The sequence below is a fragment of the Brassica rapa genome, chromosome A09 (genome assembly GCF_000309985.2).
Source record: "Brassica rapa cultivar Chiifu-401-42 chromosome A09, CAAS_Brap_v3.01, whole genome shotgun sequence".
In the NCBI taxonomy this organism is placed as follows: domain Eukaryota; kingdom Viridiplantae; phylum Streptophyta; class Magnoliopsida; order Brassicales; family Brassicaceae; genus Brassica; species Brassica rapa.
Window position 1 is genome coordinate 546,881 of NC_024803.2, and position 18,042 is coordinate 564,922.

The following is an 18,042-nucleotide window of genomic DNA, read 5'->3' on the forward strand; positions in this document are numbered from 1 at the left end:
GGTTTTGTAGTTTTTATGGTGGTAAACTTTCTTTACAATAGTAATTTTAAGAACGTGAACAGATTTGGATATATTTAGATATATATTGTGAAATGTTTATTTCTATACTATTTAGTTTTCAGATCCTACGATTATGTGTTTAGGGACTTATGTGAGACCTAATCTCGAAAGCAAAGTCTAATTTGGAAACTAAGGAGACCCAAATTGTCCATGAAGGGAATTGCGTATTGAATACAACACACTGTGACAACAAATTAACATAACACTATTCCATTCACAGATGTGACATAGTATGCGTATTATAAGTTTATAACACTATTCTATTCACAAATATAACATAGTATTCTTATTATATTATTATTTTTGTAATGAAAACACATACACGACAATATACCTGCTCCAACTAAAGACTATTCCAATCACAAATCGTTTTCTCAAATACCCACTGAGATTCTATTTTTATTTGTTTTTATTCTCATGAGAAGACCGACGATGACTTCTGTCTTTGCATTTTTTTTTTGTCTTTGCTTTTTTTTACCAAATAGAAACACTAATAGATAAAAGGGTTAATTTGCTAGATGACTATAATGGGAAAAATATTAGTTTTGTAGTAAGAAGGTAGAGAGAGATAGGAAGGGAAATGAAGAGAGAGAGGGTTATATGGTTAGATGATGAAATATAGTTTTTTTTTTTGTTACAGGGTCAAATTTCCCTAGATAAAATCCTGGAAATATTAGTCAAAAAAATCCTGGAAAGTGGAAATATTGATCATTTTGTTAGTTTAAGTGGTATCAGTCTGAATTTGAAGTTGAAAATTATGATATATATATATATATATATATATATATATATATATTAATATATAAGTTCATCTTGAAAATGCTTTTTTTTTTTGTTCAAATCTTGAAAATGCTTAAATTGTCTTATAATAGTCTATGTCTTTATCAATAATCTATATGTCTAAATAATAGTCTATACCTCAAATTAAGCATTTTAGACGCTAACTGTTACTCCCTCCGTTTTTTTTATATATGACGTTTTAGGATTGTGCACATAGATTAAGAAACATTTAATTTCTAAACAAAAACATTATTAATTGTTTACCTAACTATAATTTAACCAATAATAAAATAGAAACTATAATATCATTGGTTATCTAACATTAATTAGTAATACATTTTACATAGAAAATTGAAAACGTCAAATAATTTGAAACAAAAAAATTCTTCTAAAACGTCATATATAAAAAAACGGAGAGAGTATAAGATTACTATCCACTTAATGCCTAACATCTTTTTTACACTGAATATAACTAATTAAAATGCATAATACGAAACCTACAACCACCTTCGTACTTATTTAGTGATTGTAAGTTGTACCATTTACATGAATAATGTCAAAGTATACTGATCTGCCACCAACAGTAGGATTCATATATATCTCCACGAAAAGGATGGTGTTAAAAGATGCATGGACCTAAGTTACTTAACTAATAACACAAAATCATGCATAAATATTAGTAATGGTGCTACTAAGGTAGTAAGCGTAGCTTTTTTTTTTGTCACGATGGTAGTAAGAGTAGCCAAAGGTCCTTTCCCCCTGACTTGGCTCAAATGGGATTTTCGAAAATAAGTGGGCATTTGATTCTGTTGATCATGGGATGGATGGGATGTCACGAATCTGCTCATTACGGGCCTCAGGTTTGGGCTTTATGGCCTTCCTCTCAAACCATTACTTCACAATTACCTTTGAAAGGGCAGTGGCACTGGCTGGTTCGTCGCGTCGTCTCTCTAGAGTTTTAAGCTCTCCACCATGAAAACGCAGCAGAAGAACAACGATTTGTCAATCCATTACCCGAATACGCAACTCTCGATCGAAAGCCTCAGATAATGGAAGAGAAAGCTCCTCATTGCCTATCACAATATATCTCATAATCGATATCTTCTTGAGGCTGCCGTTGAAGTCAATAGCGATATGTACTAATACATACCAAACCATGCATGGACATAAAACATTTCTGGTGATATGTAACCCTACCACCAGACAAGTCTTGCATTTTCCCAAAGTGAAGACGAGGAGACTTGATGTGTGGAGTATGTTTGATTATGATCCGATTGATAAACAGTTCAAAGTATTGTGCATGACACGGTTAAGGAATGGAAGAGATTTTCAAGAGAGCATAAAGTTCTGACATTAGGAACTCAAAACCCGTCATGGAAAATGCTCGAGCGTTGCGTACGGCATTATGATTATTCACCACCTGAAGAGATATGCATCAATGGCGTTTTGATTATTTTTGCTTCTATGTTTTTAAATTTTTATTATGAAATCAAATCTAGATGTTTTACTTTTTGTTAATCACACTCTATAAAACTTCAACGTTCATTCACTTACATTTTAACAAACAAACAAACTATATTACTCGGTGCTAGTTTTGGATACTCAAAATAAATCCTGCAGAGTCTTAAATCAAGTAAGATTTGCATGGCAATGATTTAGATTATTTTTGGCGGATATACCAATTAGATCTTTTAAAAGAAATATTTCATTCATGACCTAATCCCAACACGATCGATATATGTATAAACAAATTCGATAAGACAAAAGAAAGGAGTTTTTTTTTTGTCAACAAAAGAAAAGGAGTTAATTAACCGCTCTTTTAGTCTTCTTGTCGCATCGCCAACAAAAGGTAATAAACTGAAGAGCACTTCACAAATAGTTTCACAAGACCCAATAGAGCAACCCGAAGTAGCCGATATTTTCTTCTTTGTATTCTTCGGTTAAGTTTAGACAATACAAATAATAACTATATAAAAATTAAATAAAAATCTTGATAAGTGATAATATATTTTAAGTACGTCCACTTAGGGCAAGATAATATTTTGATAAGGAACCAAACAATTGAATTGGGTCTATTTAATTTGACCTAAAATAAAGTTAGGTTATGTCATCTTTTCCCTCTATTTGGTTTGATATATATGTACCACACCCAAGGATTGTAACTTGTTATATACAATATTATTAAATTAAAGGTACTGCTGTAAGTCAAAACGTACCACTTGCATATAGTATCTTTGACATCAGTTATAGTGCATGTAATAGTAAATTCAAGTCGAGCTTCATTGCATGAAAGAAGAAACAAAAATAAGACAAATTATTAAATTAGTTTCGTGATACACGGTGAATTAACCAAAAGGAATATGCGAAAAGCTTTATTTGCGTAGGACCATCCCATCCACTTTTCATGTGTTTACTTGATGCGAAATCGTGTATGTAGTACGCATGCAATAAACACAAACACGCACACGTATCTTTGATATCACTTTATTAGTGGCTAGTGCATGCATGTTATAGTAATTTAATTTCATTCCACTAATTTATTTAATATATGCGTGTATGTGACTATGATAACACTGAGTACAAGTGAGGTAGTCAGGGTTTTGATACATAAACTCTTCGACTATCTTTTATATGTGCAAATTTTATGAATTGAAACTTCTTATAGCTTGTGACATTTAAATGTACTATTATGTACGAAGGTGTCAACGTCAGTACGTAGTTACGTACAAGTGCGATGACGACTCTGCAACTTTATAATTAGGCCACTCCATATCCAAGTGGAGAGAGTGATTAATGACATAAATAAATAGATAACGAATATTATTATTTCACTACTAAAAATGATTTCAAGAACATTGAACGTTAACTATCTGCCACCCTTATAATTTATATATATGTAACGCCCCAAATTGCATTGCTCAGCAAACGAAACATATTCATTCCACCCTATTTAGTTTAAAGTTTAAAATTCGGGTTCTCAGGTATAGTTACATGGCATCAAAAGTAGAACCAGGGAAGCTAGAGTGGAGGATAAGTGTTGACAATGAGACAACAAAGAGACTAGTTCCTAAGTCAGGACCTAGTGAAAGGATCTTTCTTTGGCTAAAAGGGTTGATAATGAAGACTTGGAGGATTGGGGCAGATGATCCGGCCAAAGTGGTTCACTGTCTCAAAGTAGGACTTGCACTTTCATTAGTCTGTATCTTCTATTACATGAGATCTTTGTATGATGGAGTTGGAGGAAATGCTATGTGGGCTATCATGACCGTTGTTGTCGTCTTTGAGTCCAATGTTGGTAAGTAAACCAAACCTTAACTCAATGGTTTTCTTTTTCTTTTCTTGGTCAAAAACTTTATGGTTTTCAACTTTCTTCTATATGAAACTATGTTGACCTATATGTATATGTATCTCCTCCATGTACAACAGGAGCAACATTCTCCAAATGTGTGAACAGAGTGGTGGCAACTATATTAGCTGGATCACTAGGCATTGCTGTTCATTGGGTTGCAACTAAATCAGGAGAAGCTGAGATTTTTGTGATTGGATCCTCTGTTTTTCTCTTTGGTAATGGTCAAAACCCTAAAAATTAAGGATTTATCTTTCTTCACTTGCAAGTAACCAAAAAAAGAAACAATCTTTATTAAATTTTCTTTTGTGGGGTTTGATTCTTGCAGCTTTCACAGCTACTTACTCGCGGTTTGTGCCGTCATTCAAATCCAGATTCGACTATGGAGCAATGATCTTTATCCTCACATTCAGCCTTGTCTCAGTAGGGGGTTACCGAGTAGATAAGCTGGTTGATATGGCTCAGCAAAGAGTGTCAACCATTGCAGTTGGAACAACTATATGCATTATCATTACTATCTTCATATGTCCCATATGGTCAGGAACTCAGCTGCACCGTCTTGTTCAATGTAATTTTGTCAAACTTGCCGATTCATTAGATGGTAAGGGTATAAAAAGTTATAAAACTTGTCACGCAAGGTTCTCTCATATTAGCTATATATCCGCGCTGATTATTATCATTAAAACTGCAGGCTGTGTGGCAGAGTACTTCAAGAAGAGAGACGTCTCGACGAATGAGAATGAAGATGAAACTAACTTGAAGGTTCAAGGATTCAAATGTGTACTAAACTCTAAGGGAATAGAGGAAGCAATGGTAACTTCACATATTATTTTGGGTGATGATGTAAAGTTTTTACCTTACTGATTTGCAGTTACTTATGGCTATTTTTTTAAATCTCTTAAGGCGAATCTGGCCAGATGGGAACCTGCACATGGAAGCTTTAACTTCAGGCATCCATGGCAACAATATGTAAAGATAGGGGCTGCTATGTGCAGATGTGCTTATTGCCTGGAGAATCTTAGTATCTGCATGAACTATGAAACGGAGGTAACCCTTTCACATGTGTTATCATAGTTCAGACGCTGTGAAACTAAAACTAGTGTCTTCTGCTTTTCATCAGGTACCAGACCAAGTCAAGAAGCATTTCAGAGAAACTTGTATGAAACTCACCGCAGCTTCTTCAAAAATCTTGAGAGAATTAGCGGATATCTTGAAGAACACTAGAAGATCTTCAAAGATGGATTTTCTAGTGTTTGATATGAACTCAGCAGTACAAGAGCTTCAAGAGACCTTAAAAACTATCCCAATCCAAACCAACAAACCTGAAGAAGAAGAAGAAGTCCCATCTGATGAAGGTGAAGACAGAACCATACCGATGAGCCTACATGAAGTACTTCCAGTTGCCACTTTGGTTTCCTTGTTAATCGAAATCGCAGCTAGGATTCAAACAACTGTGGAAGCAGTGGTTGTACTCGCAAATCTTGCAGATTTCAAACAAGATTCAAAAAAGAAAACTGAAGACAACAACACTAACCAACCACCACTAAGTTCTTAAATCACTTTCAATTACACTACATGAAGATCTTAAACCAAGTTTTCATGTATATATACAAGCCTTTTAGGATATGGTTGTTTAAGGCCAAAAAGCAAGTTATGGAACTTCATCTTAAAAAAAAGATCATAGCTAAAAACATTGTCACCATAGTCTTATATACATGATAGAATCTATGTTCACTTGGAAACGCAAGACTCAAAAGCCTTCACCATTTCTTGAGGGTTTTAATACCGAGGTTGAGTGCCAAATCCTCAACAGGAACCTTGATCACATCGGTTCTAACACCAATATCAGTAGCATACCTGCTCATACAATACATCCCAGCAGTGACCGTTGCCACACCAACAGGATTCGGAATCAACAACGTGAGAGGCGAAGAGAGGAGCGCAGCCAAAGGAGCGCCGAGAATGGAGCTGGCCTGACCGCTTCTCCCAACACCGTTCTTATCAAGAATGAGCAGTCCCGTCTTGCAGTAGAGAGCAAAGTCTTCGCAGTTGTTCTGGAAGACGTCGTAGTTGCCGAACCCGTTCTGGAGAAGGTGCATTGCTCTGTGGACGACTGTTTGAAAAGGGTCAGAAGGAGCTGTAGTGCAAGTGCCGCCGCGGAGTCTAGTCAGGAACATGGATGAGCTGACACCGTAAGTAAAACGGTAGAGAGTGCCGTTCTTGAGGAAACAGTCGAGGCAAGAGAGGAGTACTCCGCTGTTTGGTTGTTTGAATCCACAATCAGGGTATGTTGGGCAAGAAGAATCATTATTAACCTCTGAAGAAGCTGTAGAAGAAGAAGAAGAAGAAGAAGAAGAAGCTTTCAAGCTTTGCTCAGGTTTGAAATGAACCAGCTTACAACCACCAACAAACACACCTGTTGACAAAAGTCACTAAGATTGAAGATCAGTCTCATTCACAACCATTAAAGTCAATAACTTTGGTGGCTATGTGGAAAATTCACAAGCAAACAAGTTTGAAATGTCAACAAAAGCAATTTGCTATCATAAAGTCAATAACTTTGGCAAGAGGAAACCCTAATAACCACAACATCGAGTCAATTTCACTAATTAGCAGACAAAAGATCATAAAGTCAACAACTTTGGCTAGAGGTAACGCTAATAACCGCAATTGAGATGTCAATTTCACCAATTAAGAAGAACCCAAATCGAGGATGACTCTTGATGATGATTCATTACCGTGGTGAGAGTAGGCGAAGACGGCTCGGTAAGTGTAGATGTGATCGCCAGGTTTAAGCTCGTCTCTGTCAACCTTATTCGTAATCAGATTCATTGTTTTCTTGGTCCCTTTGCTTTGCTTTGGAGTAGAGGAGGATGATGAGGAGATTCTGACGTCAGCGGCGGAGATTGTGATTAGGCGATCAAATCAAACGAAGCAGGAGGTTAGTTGAACAACCTCCGTTACGGAATATTTTGACGGCGTTAACTTTTAGTGACTGACGAACTGATGATGACTGCTTGCTTGCAGGGGTAATATGGTAAATGTAGCATGCGTGTTTAATCGCCCTAGCGAGGCTTTTGCGAATACAGTTTGCGTGTTTAATCGCCCTAGCGAGGCTTTTGCGAATACAGTTTAAATGATTTATATGCATAATTTTAAACATTATATATGTATATATTATAAGTTTGAAACATGTAAATGCTTTCTAAAGCTAAATACTTGTTCTGAGTTTACATAACTTATCGAAAGTTTTATCTCTTTTTAAATTCAAATCGCAGAAAAAAATATCAAAAAGTCAGTATAGATGAGTTTTTTGGGCTTTTAAATCAACACTGAAAAATTACATGAATCAGATAACAACAGTTTTATAAACAACTGGATAAAATTTGACCGAGCCAAAGATTTTCACACAATATGTTCTTTCTTCTTCAAATTGCGAAGAGCCTATAGGCACAAGAAAAAAAATCATAATTTTTGTTTTCACTTATATAACATTTTTTCTCCTTTACACACGGAGTTTATTACACTGTTATAAGCAATGGAGAACTCTATTCATATAAGATTCACATCTATGCATTTTGACAAAGAAGAATTTTAGCCATCTTTAGTTTCAGAATGGACCAACTTCAGTCATATACACTATATTTTCTCTATGATTCAAATCTTATGATTTTAATATATGTGCAGATTTTCATATGAAAAAGCACGCACGCCATCTATCATTCAACCTATTAGTTTTTCCAAAGTAAATACTATAATCCTCGTTTGGTTAGCTCCACAAATTAATTTCTTTGGATCAGTTTACTAAAAAATATAGATACTAATGTTAGAAAAGAATATAAACACTATCAACAACAAATATTGGCACAAGTTTGGATTTGCTGCTGAAGTTTGGATTTCTCCTCGGGCTGATCTACACTCTGTTGCAGCCTGGATCAATCAACCTCGCGTCAACGCAGATACGCATGCTACTCCAGTCATCAAGCTCTATTTTCAGTCAGCCATCTACCTGCTGTGGAAAGAGCGTAATGCTCGTGTGTTCACTGCTGTCTCCTCACCTTCATCAGTCATCCTTGCCTCTCTCGACCGTATGATGCGTGACCGTCTCCTCTCTTACCTGGAAAGTTCTTCTTTCTCCTCTTCTCTACTTCTTTTTATCTTTCTTGTATAACACTTCCTTAAGGCTTTTTTTACTTTGAGTTGTTGTTGATTGTTTTTGTTTCCTTGCTGTAATAAGTTGTTTAAAAACAATAGTGTAACCTTTCAAAAATTGATAATCTTAGCATCTTACCAAAAAAACAACAAATATTAACTTATTTATGTGAATATGTATTTTATTTTAAATCTTTATAGTGGACGAAGAAAGCACCATAATTTGTACAACAAATTTTCTTAGATTCACGTTATCATACTCACCATTTTACCATTTTAATTACATAATTTTAGATGAGCTTCTTCACCTTTCCCGATTATTTTCGCTTTATTTATAACTACAATATAAAGTTATAAACTATATATATTGTAAATTAATAATTTATTTATCCTTGAAGTCTAACGATTAAAAATAGAACATAATTCAATATAGATATATGATTCTATTAGTAAATTAGTAGTTACAAATTTGAAATTTTTAGAAATATCAAAAGTTGTATGTTAGTTAATTATCTTATAAATAACATTTATTTCTATTTTTTTTTGGATGAGAATATTTTGGCTGAGGTGGATAGTCTCAAAAGCTTTGAATTTAGTCCCTTTTATATAGTAGGATGGTGACAAAAAAAACATACAGATGATATGGCGAATGATCGTGCTGGTTAAATAACAAACTGATTTAATGAATATTAGATTTTGACCCGCTCTTTGAAGGGCGGGTATATTTTTGTTTTAATTTTTTTTTGAAAAAATTAATTTTTAATTAAAAATTAGAATCTATATTAGTTTAGATTTTGATCCGCGCTTCGAAAGCACGAGTTTTTTCTGTTAATAAAAATGTGATACAAATAGTATTTTTGACTATGATTTATATTATTAAGTTATTATATAAAATATATATTTTTAAAAAAATTATATAATATGTCAATTCTTTTATTTGAAATTTTGAGTGTACAATCTTATCTCACAACATCATCTTTATATTTTTTTTATGCATTTTATAAGAGTTAAATTTGTTGGCATATTTTAGACTAATTTAAAAATATATATTTTACCAATGTTTTTGTATTCAATCCAGACTCGCGGTCAAACCGGTAAATTCGGTGACCCGTATGTAGTATGATTCAGATTTAGTTAAAATCTGATATTTAAAAACCAGATAAACCCTTAAAAATCCTAAAGTCAGTCACTAATCCGCGTTGATCCGATAAAAATCCATACAAATCAGATTATATTTGTTTTAAAATGATTCAACTATTGACATATTTTAAATAGTACATAATTTGAATAAACTATATGACTTGTGATTCTTTAAATTTTGATAATGCTTTTATTATATCGTTTAAATTTAACGAATTCGTCGGGCTGGCCTATGGTGGAAGCAAGAGAAGCATGGATTAGGGCACACTTTTATTTATTTATTTTTTCTTAGTGAAATTATCATATATAATTTCTCATTTAACTACATCCATTTATAATTGTGATCTCTGTTTTATTTTTAAACATGATTTTGTGGTTTAACTTCATGCCCCCATCATTTTTGTTTACGTAGGTAAGCTCATTACCCTTCTTTAGTAAATCAAATATAAATACCACATTTTGTTATGTTTTGATTGGGGCCTCGAGATATTTTGGAACGGTTGTAACTGATACAAACGAGCGGTCGAGATTAATAGCAAAAGAAAGAATGATCAAGTGGGTCCCGTTTATTATGGAGGTGGTTACAAAATATATAGAATATAAATGTAGTTTTTATATGTAATTAGATATTTTTAAGTTGGACACAACTATTATCAATAGAACATGTTCCTGTTTTAATAGTATTGATGTCTGTTTTATTAGTTTTTATGATTCTAGTGAAATAATGATACATGAAATAATATTTTTCCTAACAACTTTTAAAAGAAGTTTGTAAGAAAGGTATATGGTCAGTTACAAAAAAAAAAAAAAAAAAAGGGTATATGGTTACACGTCCCATATGAAAGATCTCTTAACATTGGACTCTGGATGGGCTTAAAGAGTACATTTACGACCCAATAATCGAATAGGGCTTGAGTCAATCTCACTTGACTCATTCATTGCCATCTAGTTTATGTTGTTTGTCAACAACTAATTGATTAATTAACCAACAGTGATTAACATTTTTAATTGATGGAACACGCCACATATCATTAATCAGATTTTTTACTTTTCACATTGGAATATAACCGATGGAGTTTTATAGTATTAAAGATAAATAATTGCACACTCTAAAGGCTATTTAAGCTATGTATGATTTGAGATAAACAAAAAAAACTAAAAGCGTAGTGGAGCTAGAGGAGAACCAATTCAATAATGAAAGAAACTTCGAGGAACCTCACTTTTTGTTGTAACCAATGATTATATTTATTTAAAATCGAATATGCTAACAATTAATATGCTGAAACCAGGCCGCAGATCCTCAGACAGCACTCCGACTGACAGATGTTCGCAGAGAAAATTAAAGACTCTTTAAAACAGTAAAGAACTTTTGTGTGTTTTCTCATTGGTTTATCTGTCTTATTAAAACCTTAAATCATTTGACTTTGCTTCTCTAATTAATTTAAAGAAACCAACGTTAATTTAATATAGTAATGTGAAAGCAAAATGGAACACACGACTGAGCCAGCCGTACGGGAAAGGCAAAGTCAAAGACGTAATAAGGGTTTAAAAGAAAGGGTATTGTGGTAATTGTAAAAGAAGGAATGGTTAACGTTCCGTTTTCTTTTTGAACAGCGAATCCAAAGGGACCACCATCACCCACTAATACGGATACCAAACCTTCTCTTTTCTTTCTGGAAAGCAAACAAAACCACAAGAAGAAAGAAAGTAATATATTCAATTCAAATATATATATCAAACCAAGAAATAAAGTCAGAGAAAGAAACCAAAGACTTGTCCACACCACTCTCCTGTCTTGTTTCCTTGTTACTGGTACTTGCACGAATCCAAAACTTTGAGAATAAAAACTTGTGCTTTGTCTCCAAGCAAACTTTCGGTCAAAACCATATTCTATATTTGAATAGAGTTTTTCACTTTCGGTCAAGATCATATTTTTATATTTGAATTAGAGTTTCTCTTGTTCTTCAATTTTCAATGACCAAAGCTTTCACTTAGGTGTTACTGGTGTTTAGGTAAGAGTACTCTGTTTTTACATGCTCTCTGTCTTTCTCTTACTCTGTTTTTTTTTTGTTTCTGGTTTTGTATTATTCTCGATTCTGTACAGATCTTCCATTGATATCTTCTTCTGTTTTATAAAATGGACATTAAACCGTCACTACAATCTCTAAAGACGCTGACTTTACCTGTTGTCTGACTAAAATTTTGTTGCTTGGTTTGTAATTTTCTCCATGGTTTAGGTAAGAGAACTCTGTTTTTACATGCCATGTCTCTCTCTCTCTCACTTATTTGTTCTTTACAGATCTCCATTGATCTCTTCTTCTGTTTTATAGAATAGACATTAAACCAATTTTTAACTGTTATTAGACTTAAATTTTATTGCTTGCTTTGTAATTTTCCTCAGGGTTTAGGTAAGATTGCTCTGATTTTACATGCTCTGTCTCTCTCTCTCTCTCATTTTCACTCTCTGTTTTTGGTTTATGGGTTTGTATTCTTCTACAGATCTTCCCTCTAACCGTCATTACAATCTCTCAAAACCGCAACTTTAACTGTTGTCTGACTAAAAGGTTGTTTCTTGGTTTGTAATGTTCTGCAGGGTTTTTGATAACTGTAGCTTCGTTCCCAAGCTTTTGAACAATGGAGGAGGAGAAGAAGTCGTTATCGCCGTGGTCGTGGTCCGTTGACCAATGTCTGAAAGAGTACAACACAACACTAGACAAGGGCTTAACCACCGAAGATGTCCAAACCCGCCGTGAGAAACACGGTTACAACGAGCTAGCCAAGGAGAAAGGCAAGCCCTTATGGCATCTCGTATTAGAACAGTTCGACGACACCCTCGTCAAGATTCTCCTCGGCGCAGCGTTCATCTCTTTCGTTTTAGCCTTTCTAGGAGAAGAACACGGCTCAGGCTCAGGTGCAGGGTTCGAGGCCTTTGTTGAGCCCTTTGTGATCGTTTTGATTCTGATCTTAAACGCTGTGGTTGGTGTCTGGCAAGAGAGCAATGCAGAGAAAGCGCTCGAGGCTCTTAAAGAGATGCAATGCGAATCCGCAAAGGTTATCAGAGACGGAGTTGTGTTGCCGAACATCCCAGCTAGAGAGCTCGTTCCTGGAGACGTAGTCGAGTTACACGTAGGAGATAAAGTCCCTGCTGATATGCGAGTCTCCGGTTTGAAAACATCGACGCTGAGAGTCGAGCAAAGCTCCTTAACCGGAGAGGCCATGCCGGTTTTGAAAGGAGCTAACCTTGTAGTCGTTAATGATTGCGAGCTCCAAGCAAAAGAGAACATGGTGTTCGCGGGAACGACCGTTGTCAATGGAAGCTGCGTCAGCATCGTCACCAGCATCGGTATGGATACGGAGATAGGCAAGATACAGAGGCAGATCCACGAGGCGTCGCTCGAAGAGAGCGACACTCCTCTGAAGAAGAAGCTAGACGAGTTCGGGAGCAGATTGACTACTTCCATCTGCGTCGTCTGCGTCCTCGTCTGGATCATCAACTACAAGAACTTTGTCTCGTGGGACGCCACGGACGGTTCGTTCAAGTTTTCTTTCGAGAAATGCACTTACTACTTCAAAATCGCGGTGGCTCTCGCCGTGGCAGCGATCCCCGAGGGCTTACCCGCCGTGATCACGACGTGTTTAGCCCTGGGGACGAGGAAAATGGCGCAGAAGAACGCGATTGTGAGGAAGCTGCCAAGCGTGGAAACGCTCGGCTGCACGACTGTGATCTGTTCGGACAAGACAGGGACTTTGACTACTAACCAGATGTCTGCAACCGAGTTTTTCACCTTAGGCGGTAAAACAACGGTTACTCGAGTCTTTTCGGTTGATGGAACTACTTATGATCCTAAAGATGGTGGGATTGTTGACTGGGGAGGTTACGAGATGGATGCTAACTTGCAAGCTGTTGCTGAGATATGTTCGGTTTGTAATGATGCTGGAGTGTTCTATGAAGGGAAGTTGTTTAGAGCAACAGGTTTGCCTACAGAAGCAGCTTTGAAAGTTCTTGTTGAGAAGATGGGTGTTCCAGAGGAGAAGAACGGTGAGAGTATCCAGGAAGCTACAAATGATTCAGACAATGGTAGCTCAGTGAAACTAGGTATGTCTCATTGTCTGATTGGTAAACGTTGTCTTGATTTGTTTATTGATCTTTTTTTTTTTACCGTTCTTGGTGCACTAGCTTGCTGTGATTGGTGGAACAAAAGATCGAAAAGGCTTGCGACATTGGAGTTTGATCGTGTCCGTAAGTCAATGAGTGTTATCGTGCGTGAACCGAATGGACAAAACCGGCTTCTCGTTAAGGTAAACACAATCACTTCTTGTCCGTTCAAAGCTAAGAGAATTTAATTGATTTTTTAAAAATTTATGTCGTTATTTTAAAGGATTTGTTGGAGATTTTAATATATTTGTCTAATTTTTATGTTTAAGTAAATTTGCTAGAAACTAATTCTTTTAAATTCTATGAACTTTTGAATTTATACATTAAAATCGAATAAAAACTTGATTAATGAACATAATAAAAACAAAACCAATACATTATTATATAATAGAAAGTTTTACGTAAGAAAAAATCAAATAAATATTTTTATAGTGAACTTTCCATTAAATTTCATTTAAATAAAATTACTACAAAATCCACAAAAAATGAATCACACAAAAATTTAATAGAATTAGAGAATTGCTAAACCGAATGATTATAAATTTGAAGGAGTTTAAGAGAATGATTATAAATATTTAATCCAATAACATAATAACTTTTAAAATTGATGAATTAGATAATTGAATTATAGTAGAATTTAATGGAAACCTGAATTCCTTCAAATTCAGTCCAATTTGTAAATTCAAAAACCCACATTAGTGTGTTGAGTTGAAAACTTATTTCTGAGCGTTCTCTCTTTTTTCTTTCATTGTTTTTGCAGGGTGCAGCTGAGAGCATACTTGAGAGAAGTTCATACACACAGCTTGCTGATGGATCCCTTGTTGCTTTAGATGAATCTAGCAGAGACGTGATACTCAAGAAACATTCTGAAATGACTTCAAAAGGGTTAAGATGTTTAGGGTTAGCTTACAAAGACGAACTAGGAGAGTTTTCAGATTACACTTCTGAATCACATCCTTCACACAAGAAGCTTTTAGACCCTTCGTCCTATTCAAACATCGAAACAAACTTAATCTTTGTTGGAGTTGTTGGTCTCAGAGATCCTCCACGTGAAGAAGTAGGAAGAGCTATTGAAGACTGCAGAGAAGCTGGAATCAGAGTGATGGTGATCACTGGAGATAACAAATCAACGGCTGAAGCTATTTGCTGTGAGATTAGATTGTTCTCAGACAATGAAGATCTTTCTCAGAGTAGCTTCACTGGCAAAGAGTTCATGTCTCTTCCTGCTTCACGGCGGTCTGAGATACTTTCCAAACCTGGAGGGAAAGTGTTTTCAAGAGCTGAGCCAAGGCATAAGCAAGAGATCGTTAGGATGCTTAAGGATATGGGAGAGATCGTTGCCATGACTGGTGATGGTGTGAATGATGCTCCTGCTTTGAAACTAGCTGACATTGGTATCGCCATGGGAATCACTGGAACCGAGGTAAAGAAACTAACTAACTTAACTGTAATACAAAACTGATAGTTCAAACTTACCATTCTTACTCATTCTTATACTTTTTTTTAATTATTACTAGGAGGTTATATGCCCGTAGACCCTTATATTCTGCTAGGGTATTATGGTATTTATACTAGGCTTGCGGGTTCGGTTAGTTTAGGTTATTTGGTTCGGGTAATTTGTTTTTTTTTGGTTAGTTTAGTTCGACATAAATCTTATCGAATTAACTCGAAATAACGTTTGGTTCAGTATTCAGTTAACTCGGTTTTTGAAAATTCTATCGGAGTTTTTTATTTTAGATTTTGGTCTCATTCTGTTAAAATTTCTGATAAGTTTGGTTATTTGTGTTTAAATTTGCTTAATTCGATACGAAATTTGGTTAGCGTGGTTCGGGTTTTTGATATGGTTTGGTTATAAGGAAATAACCGGTTGCCAAACAGAAAACAAAAATTTTCTTTTTAAACCTACCAAATCAAACTGAACTCCTAACCGGAATAACAAAAAAAAAATTGGTTTTGCTGGTCCGGACAAAATTCTCAGGCCTAGTATTTATATTGTTGAACAATTTCAGGTTGCCAAAGAAGCTTCAGATATGGTTCTTGCAGATGATAACTTCAGTACTATTGTCTCAGCTGTAGCCGAGGGTCGGTCCATATACAACAACATGAAAGCTTTTATCAGGTAAACAAAAGACCTGACATAGTATCATATCATACCTTTCTTCCTCTGCAAGTAACTGATCTCGTGGTAATAAACGATTTTCATTTCAAAGGTATATGATATCATCTAACGTTGGAGAAGTCATCTCCATCTTCTTAACCGCTGCATTGGGAATACCGGAATGTATGATACCGGTTCAGCTTCTTTGGGTTAACCTGGTAACGGACGGTCCTCCAGCTACAGCCTTAGGCTTCAACCCAGCTGATATTGACATCATGAAGAAACCGCCGCGCAAAAGTGATGACTGTCTCATTGATTCATGGGTTCTTATTCGATATCTCGTGATTGGTTCTTACGTTGGAGTCGCAACCGTTGGCATCTTTGTCTTGTGGTACACGCAAGCTTCTTTCCTCGGGGTTAGCCTAATCACAGATGGACATACATTGGTTAGCTTCACTCAGTTACAGAATTGGTCTGAATGTTCTTCGTGGGGAACCAACTTCACGGCGTCTCCTTACACAATCGCTGGTGGGCTTAGGACAGTGGCGTTTGAAAACAACCCTTGTGATTACTTCACTCTAGGGAAAGTGAAACCAATGACTCTGTCTCTCTCTGTTCTTGTGGCAATTGAGATGTTTAATTCGTTGAACGCTTTGTCTGAAGACAACAGTCTCTTGAAGATGCCACCGTGGAGAAACCCTTGGCTTCTTGTGGCTATGACCGTCTCCTTTGGCCTTCATTGTGTTATCCTCTATGTTCCTTTCTTAGCTAATGTGTTTGGGATTGTGCCTTTGAGTTTCAGGGAATGGTTTGTGGTTATTCTTGTTTCTTTCCCTGTGATACTAATCGATGAAGGTCTTAAGTTCATTGGAAGATGGAGAAGACAAAGAATCAAGAACAAGATCAAGAAGACGATGTAAAAGTCTGATTAAACACACAAGACAGTAGTAACGTTTATATTTATTATTCTTTTCTGAAGACTTTGTATTTTGATGTAATCTCTATTACAATCTTTAGTTGATTTAACAAGTAATTTCTGACAAGTTTTGTCGTACCGACAACAAACTAGTTAATTACAGATTCTCTTGTAACCAACATCTTGCTTGACCAAGACCGTCGCGTCAAGTGTTTACCAAACTTACCCAAAAAATTTAATGGGCCTAAATTTATCACAAATGGGCTGGTGTTGGATTTTCGAAATAAAAGGTACTACCTCCGTTCCTAAAAAATGTATTTTCTAGAAAAAAATTTTGTTTTAAAAAGATACATTTTTTACTTTTCCAATGTATGATTTTATGAAAAATTGTAAGTTTCAAAAAAAATTAAAGGTGTTTATTGAATTTCTATTGGCTTAAAGTTGTGGAAAATTGTTATTCACAAAAAACAATGCATATTTAATGAGTTTTCTTAATATATGTGAAAAGTCTAGAATATGCATCTTTTAAAAACAGAGGGAGTAACTATCAGCACACACACCTGATTCGTGGAAAGGCTTTTAAAAACAAAAGGGTTGGTGAATGTTAATAGTTAATACTTTTATTTGGTCTAACTAGAGCGGTAAATGAAGCATCTTAGGATCATCTCCAATCCCACTCCATATTTTACTCCAAAATAGAAAAAATAGAATGAGAAATGGAGTGATGAACAAAAAATAAAAGCATTACTTTTATAGAGTAATGCTTTTATTTTTTGTTCATTACTCTATTTCTCACTCCATTTTCTCAATTTGGAGTAAAATATGAAGTGGTGTTGGAGATGCCTTAAAGAAGAAATGAATGCTTTAGAGTAATTTTTCTTGTCGGCGAATGTTTTTACGTCTCAAATCATAACAACAATTTTTTTTCATGGTATTCTCTTTCTGTTTCGTAATATAACTAGTTTTAGCTAAAAATACAATTTTAAAAAAAGGTATCATTTAATACATATATCAGATATTATTAATCAGTTATAAATAAGTATGTATATTTTTATTTAACACATATATTAGATATTATTGAATCAATAATTGTCAAGAAATACAAAAATTTATATAGAAATCTAAAAATAATTTATATTTTGAAACAAAAAACATCTTTAAAACTACTTATATTATTAAATAGAGGAGTATGTAAAGTTGTTACAATTTTTGTTTGGGACCATCCGTATAATTGTAGGTGTGGATTTATGAAGGTGCTATTGCCTTGTCCTTATTTTGCATGAGACATAAAGAGCGCATTTATAACTCATATTGTGTAGCTCAATGTAGTAGATCATACTTAACCATTTCTAATATATTTTGTTATTTTTCTCTTAAAATTAGGGAATTCTATT

The 18,042-nt window shown here is 34.9% G+C and overlaps 3 protein-coding genes and 1 long non-coding RNA gene across 7 annotated transcripts; 3 read left to right on the plus strand and 1 right to left on the minus strand.

Moving 5' to 3' along the window:
- The first annotated feature begins 110 nt into the window (after positions 1-110).
- LOC103836852 (aluminum-activated malate transporter 10) lies at positions 111-5,891 on the plus strand. Of its 2 annotated transcripts, XM_018654197.2 has the most exons (6): positions 111-4,135; positions 4,267-4,404; positions 4,515-4,787; positions 4,878-4,999; positions 5,090-5,233; positions 5,307-5,891. In XM_018654197.2, the coding sequence occupies exons 1-6, from the start codon at positions 3,832-3,834 to the stop codon at positions 5,739-5,741; spliced, it is 1,416 nt and encodes a 471-aa protein (XP_018509713.1). In that variant the 5' UTR covers positions 111-3,831; the 3' UTR covers positions 5,742-5,891. The 2 variants fall into 2 exon arrangements, with proteins under 2 accessions (XP_018509713.1, XP_033135171.1); XM_033279280.1 differs by having other exon boundaries at positions 4,515-4,999.
- LOC103836853 lies at positions 5,717-7,160 on the minus strand. The gene is made up of 2 exons (XM_009113150.3): positions 6,925-7,160; positions 5,717-6,602 (listed from the first exon to the last, which is right to left on the minus strand). The coding sequence occupies exons 1-2, from the start codon at positions 7,016-7,018 to the stop codon at positions 5,947-5,949; spliced, it is 750 nt and encodes a 249-aa protein (XP_009111398.2). The 5' UTR covers positions 7,019-7,160; the 3' UTR covers positions 5,717-5,946.
- Positions 6,614-7,443, plus strand: LOC103836854. Its single transcript, XR_626829.3, has 3 exons — positions 6,614-6,952; positions 7,054-7,127; positions 7,214-7,443. It is a non-coding gene; the product is annotated as an uncharacterized LOC103836854 (long non-coding RNA).
- A 1,975-nt stretch (positions 7,444-9,418) lies between these two features.
- LOC103836850 (calcium-transporting ATPase 2, endoplasmic reticulum-type) lies at positions 9,419-16,800 on the plus strand. 3 transcript variants are annotated; one of them, XM_009113147.3, is made up of 6 exons: positions 9,419-11,290; positions 12,072-13,574; positions 13,656-13,777; positions 14,395-15,057; positions 15,644-15,753; positions 15,845-16,652. In XM_009113147.3, the coding sequence occupies exons 2-6, from the start codon at positions 12,113-12,115 to the stop codon at positions 16,650-16,652; spliced, it is 3,165 nt and encodes a 1,054-aa protein (XP_009111395.1). In that variant the 5' UTR covers positions 9,419-11,290; positions 12,072-12,112. The 3 variants fall into 3 exon arrangements, with proteins under 3 accessions (XP_009111395.1, XP_009111394.1, XP_009111396.1); XM_009113146.3 differs by having other exon boundaries at positions 9,569-11,490; positions 15,845-16,800; XM_009113148.3 differs by lacking the exon at positions 9,419-11,290 and adding an exon at positions 11,499-11,715.
- Positions 16,801-18,042: the final 1,242 nt, after the last annotated feature.

What these genes read in the sequence shown, in the direction of transcription:
- LOC103836852 (XM_033279280.1), top strand. Translation starts at nt 3,832, where the DNA reads ATGGCATCAAAAGTAGAACCAGGGAAGCTAGAGTGGAGGATAAGTGTT. An exon ending in AGGGAATAGAGGAAGCAATG is followed by an intron (nt 5,000 to 5,089) that starts GTAACTTCACAT and finishes AAATCTCTTAAG; the next exon opens with GCGAATCTGGCCAGATGGGA. An exon ending in GCATGAACTATGAAACGGAG is followed by an intron (nt 5,234 to 5,306) that starts GTAACCCTTTCA and finishes GCTTTTCATCAG; the next exon opens with GTACCAGACCAAGTCAAGAA.
- LOC103836853 (XM_009113150.3), bottom strand. Translation starts at nt 7,018, where the DNA reads ATGAATCTGATTACGAATAAGGTTGACAGAGACGAGCTTAAACCTGGC. An exon ending in CTTCGCCTACTCTCACCACG is followed by an intron (nt 6,603 to 6,924) that starts GTAATGAATCAT and finishes TTTTGTCAACAG; the next exon opens with GTGTGTTTGTTGGTGGTTGT.
- LOC103836850 (XM_009113147.3), top strand. Translation starts at nt 12,113, where the DNA reads ATGGAGGAGGAGAAGAAGTCGTTATCGCCGTGGTCGTGGTCCGTTGAC. An exon ending in AAAACCGGCTTCTCGTTAAG is followed by an intron (nt 13,778 to 14,394) that starts GTAAACACAATC and finishes TTGTTTTTGCAG; the next exon opens with GGTGCAGCTGAGAGCATACT. An exon ending in TGGGAATCACTGGAACCGAG is followed by an intron (nt 15,058 to 15,643) that starts GTAAAGAAACTA and finishes GAACAATTTCAG; the next exon opens with GTTGCCAAAGAAGCTTCAGA.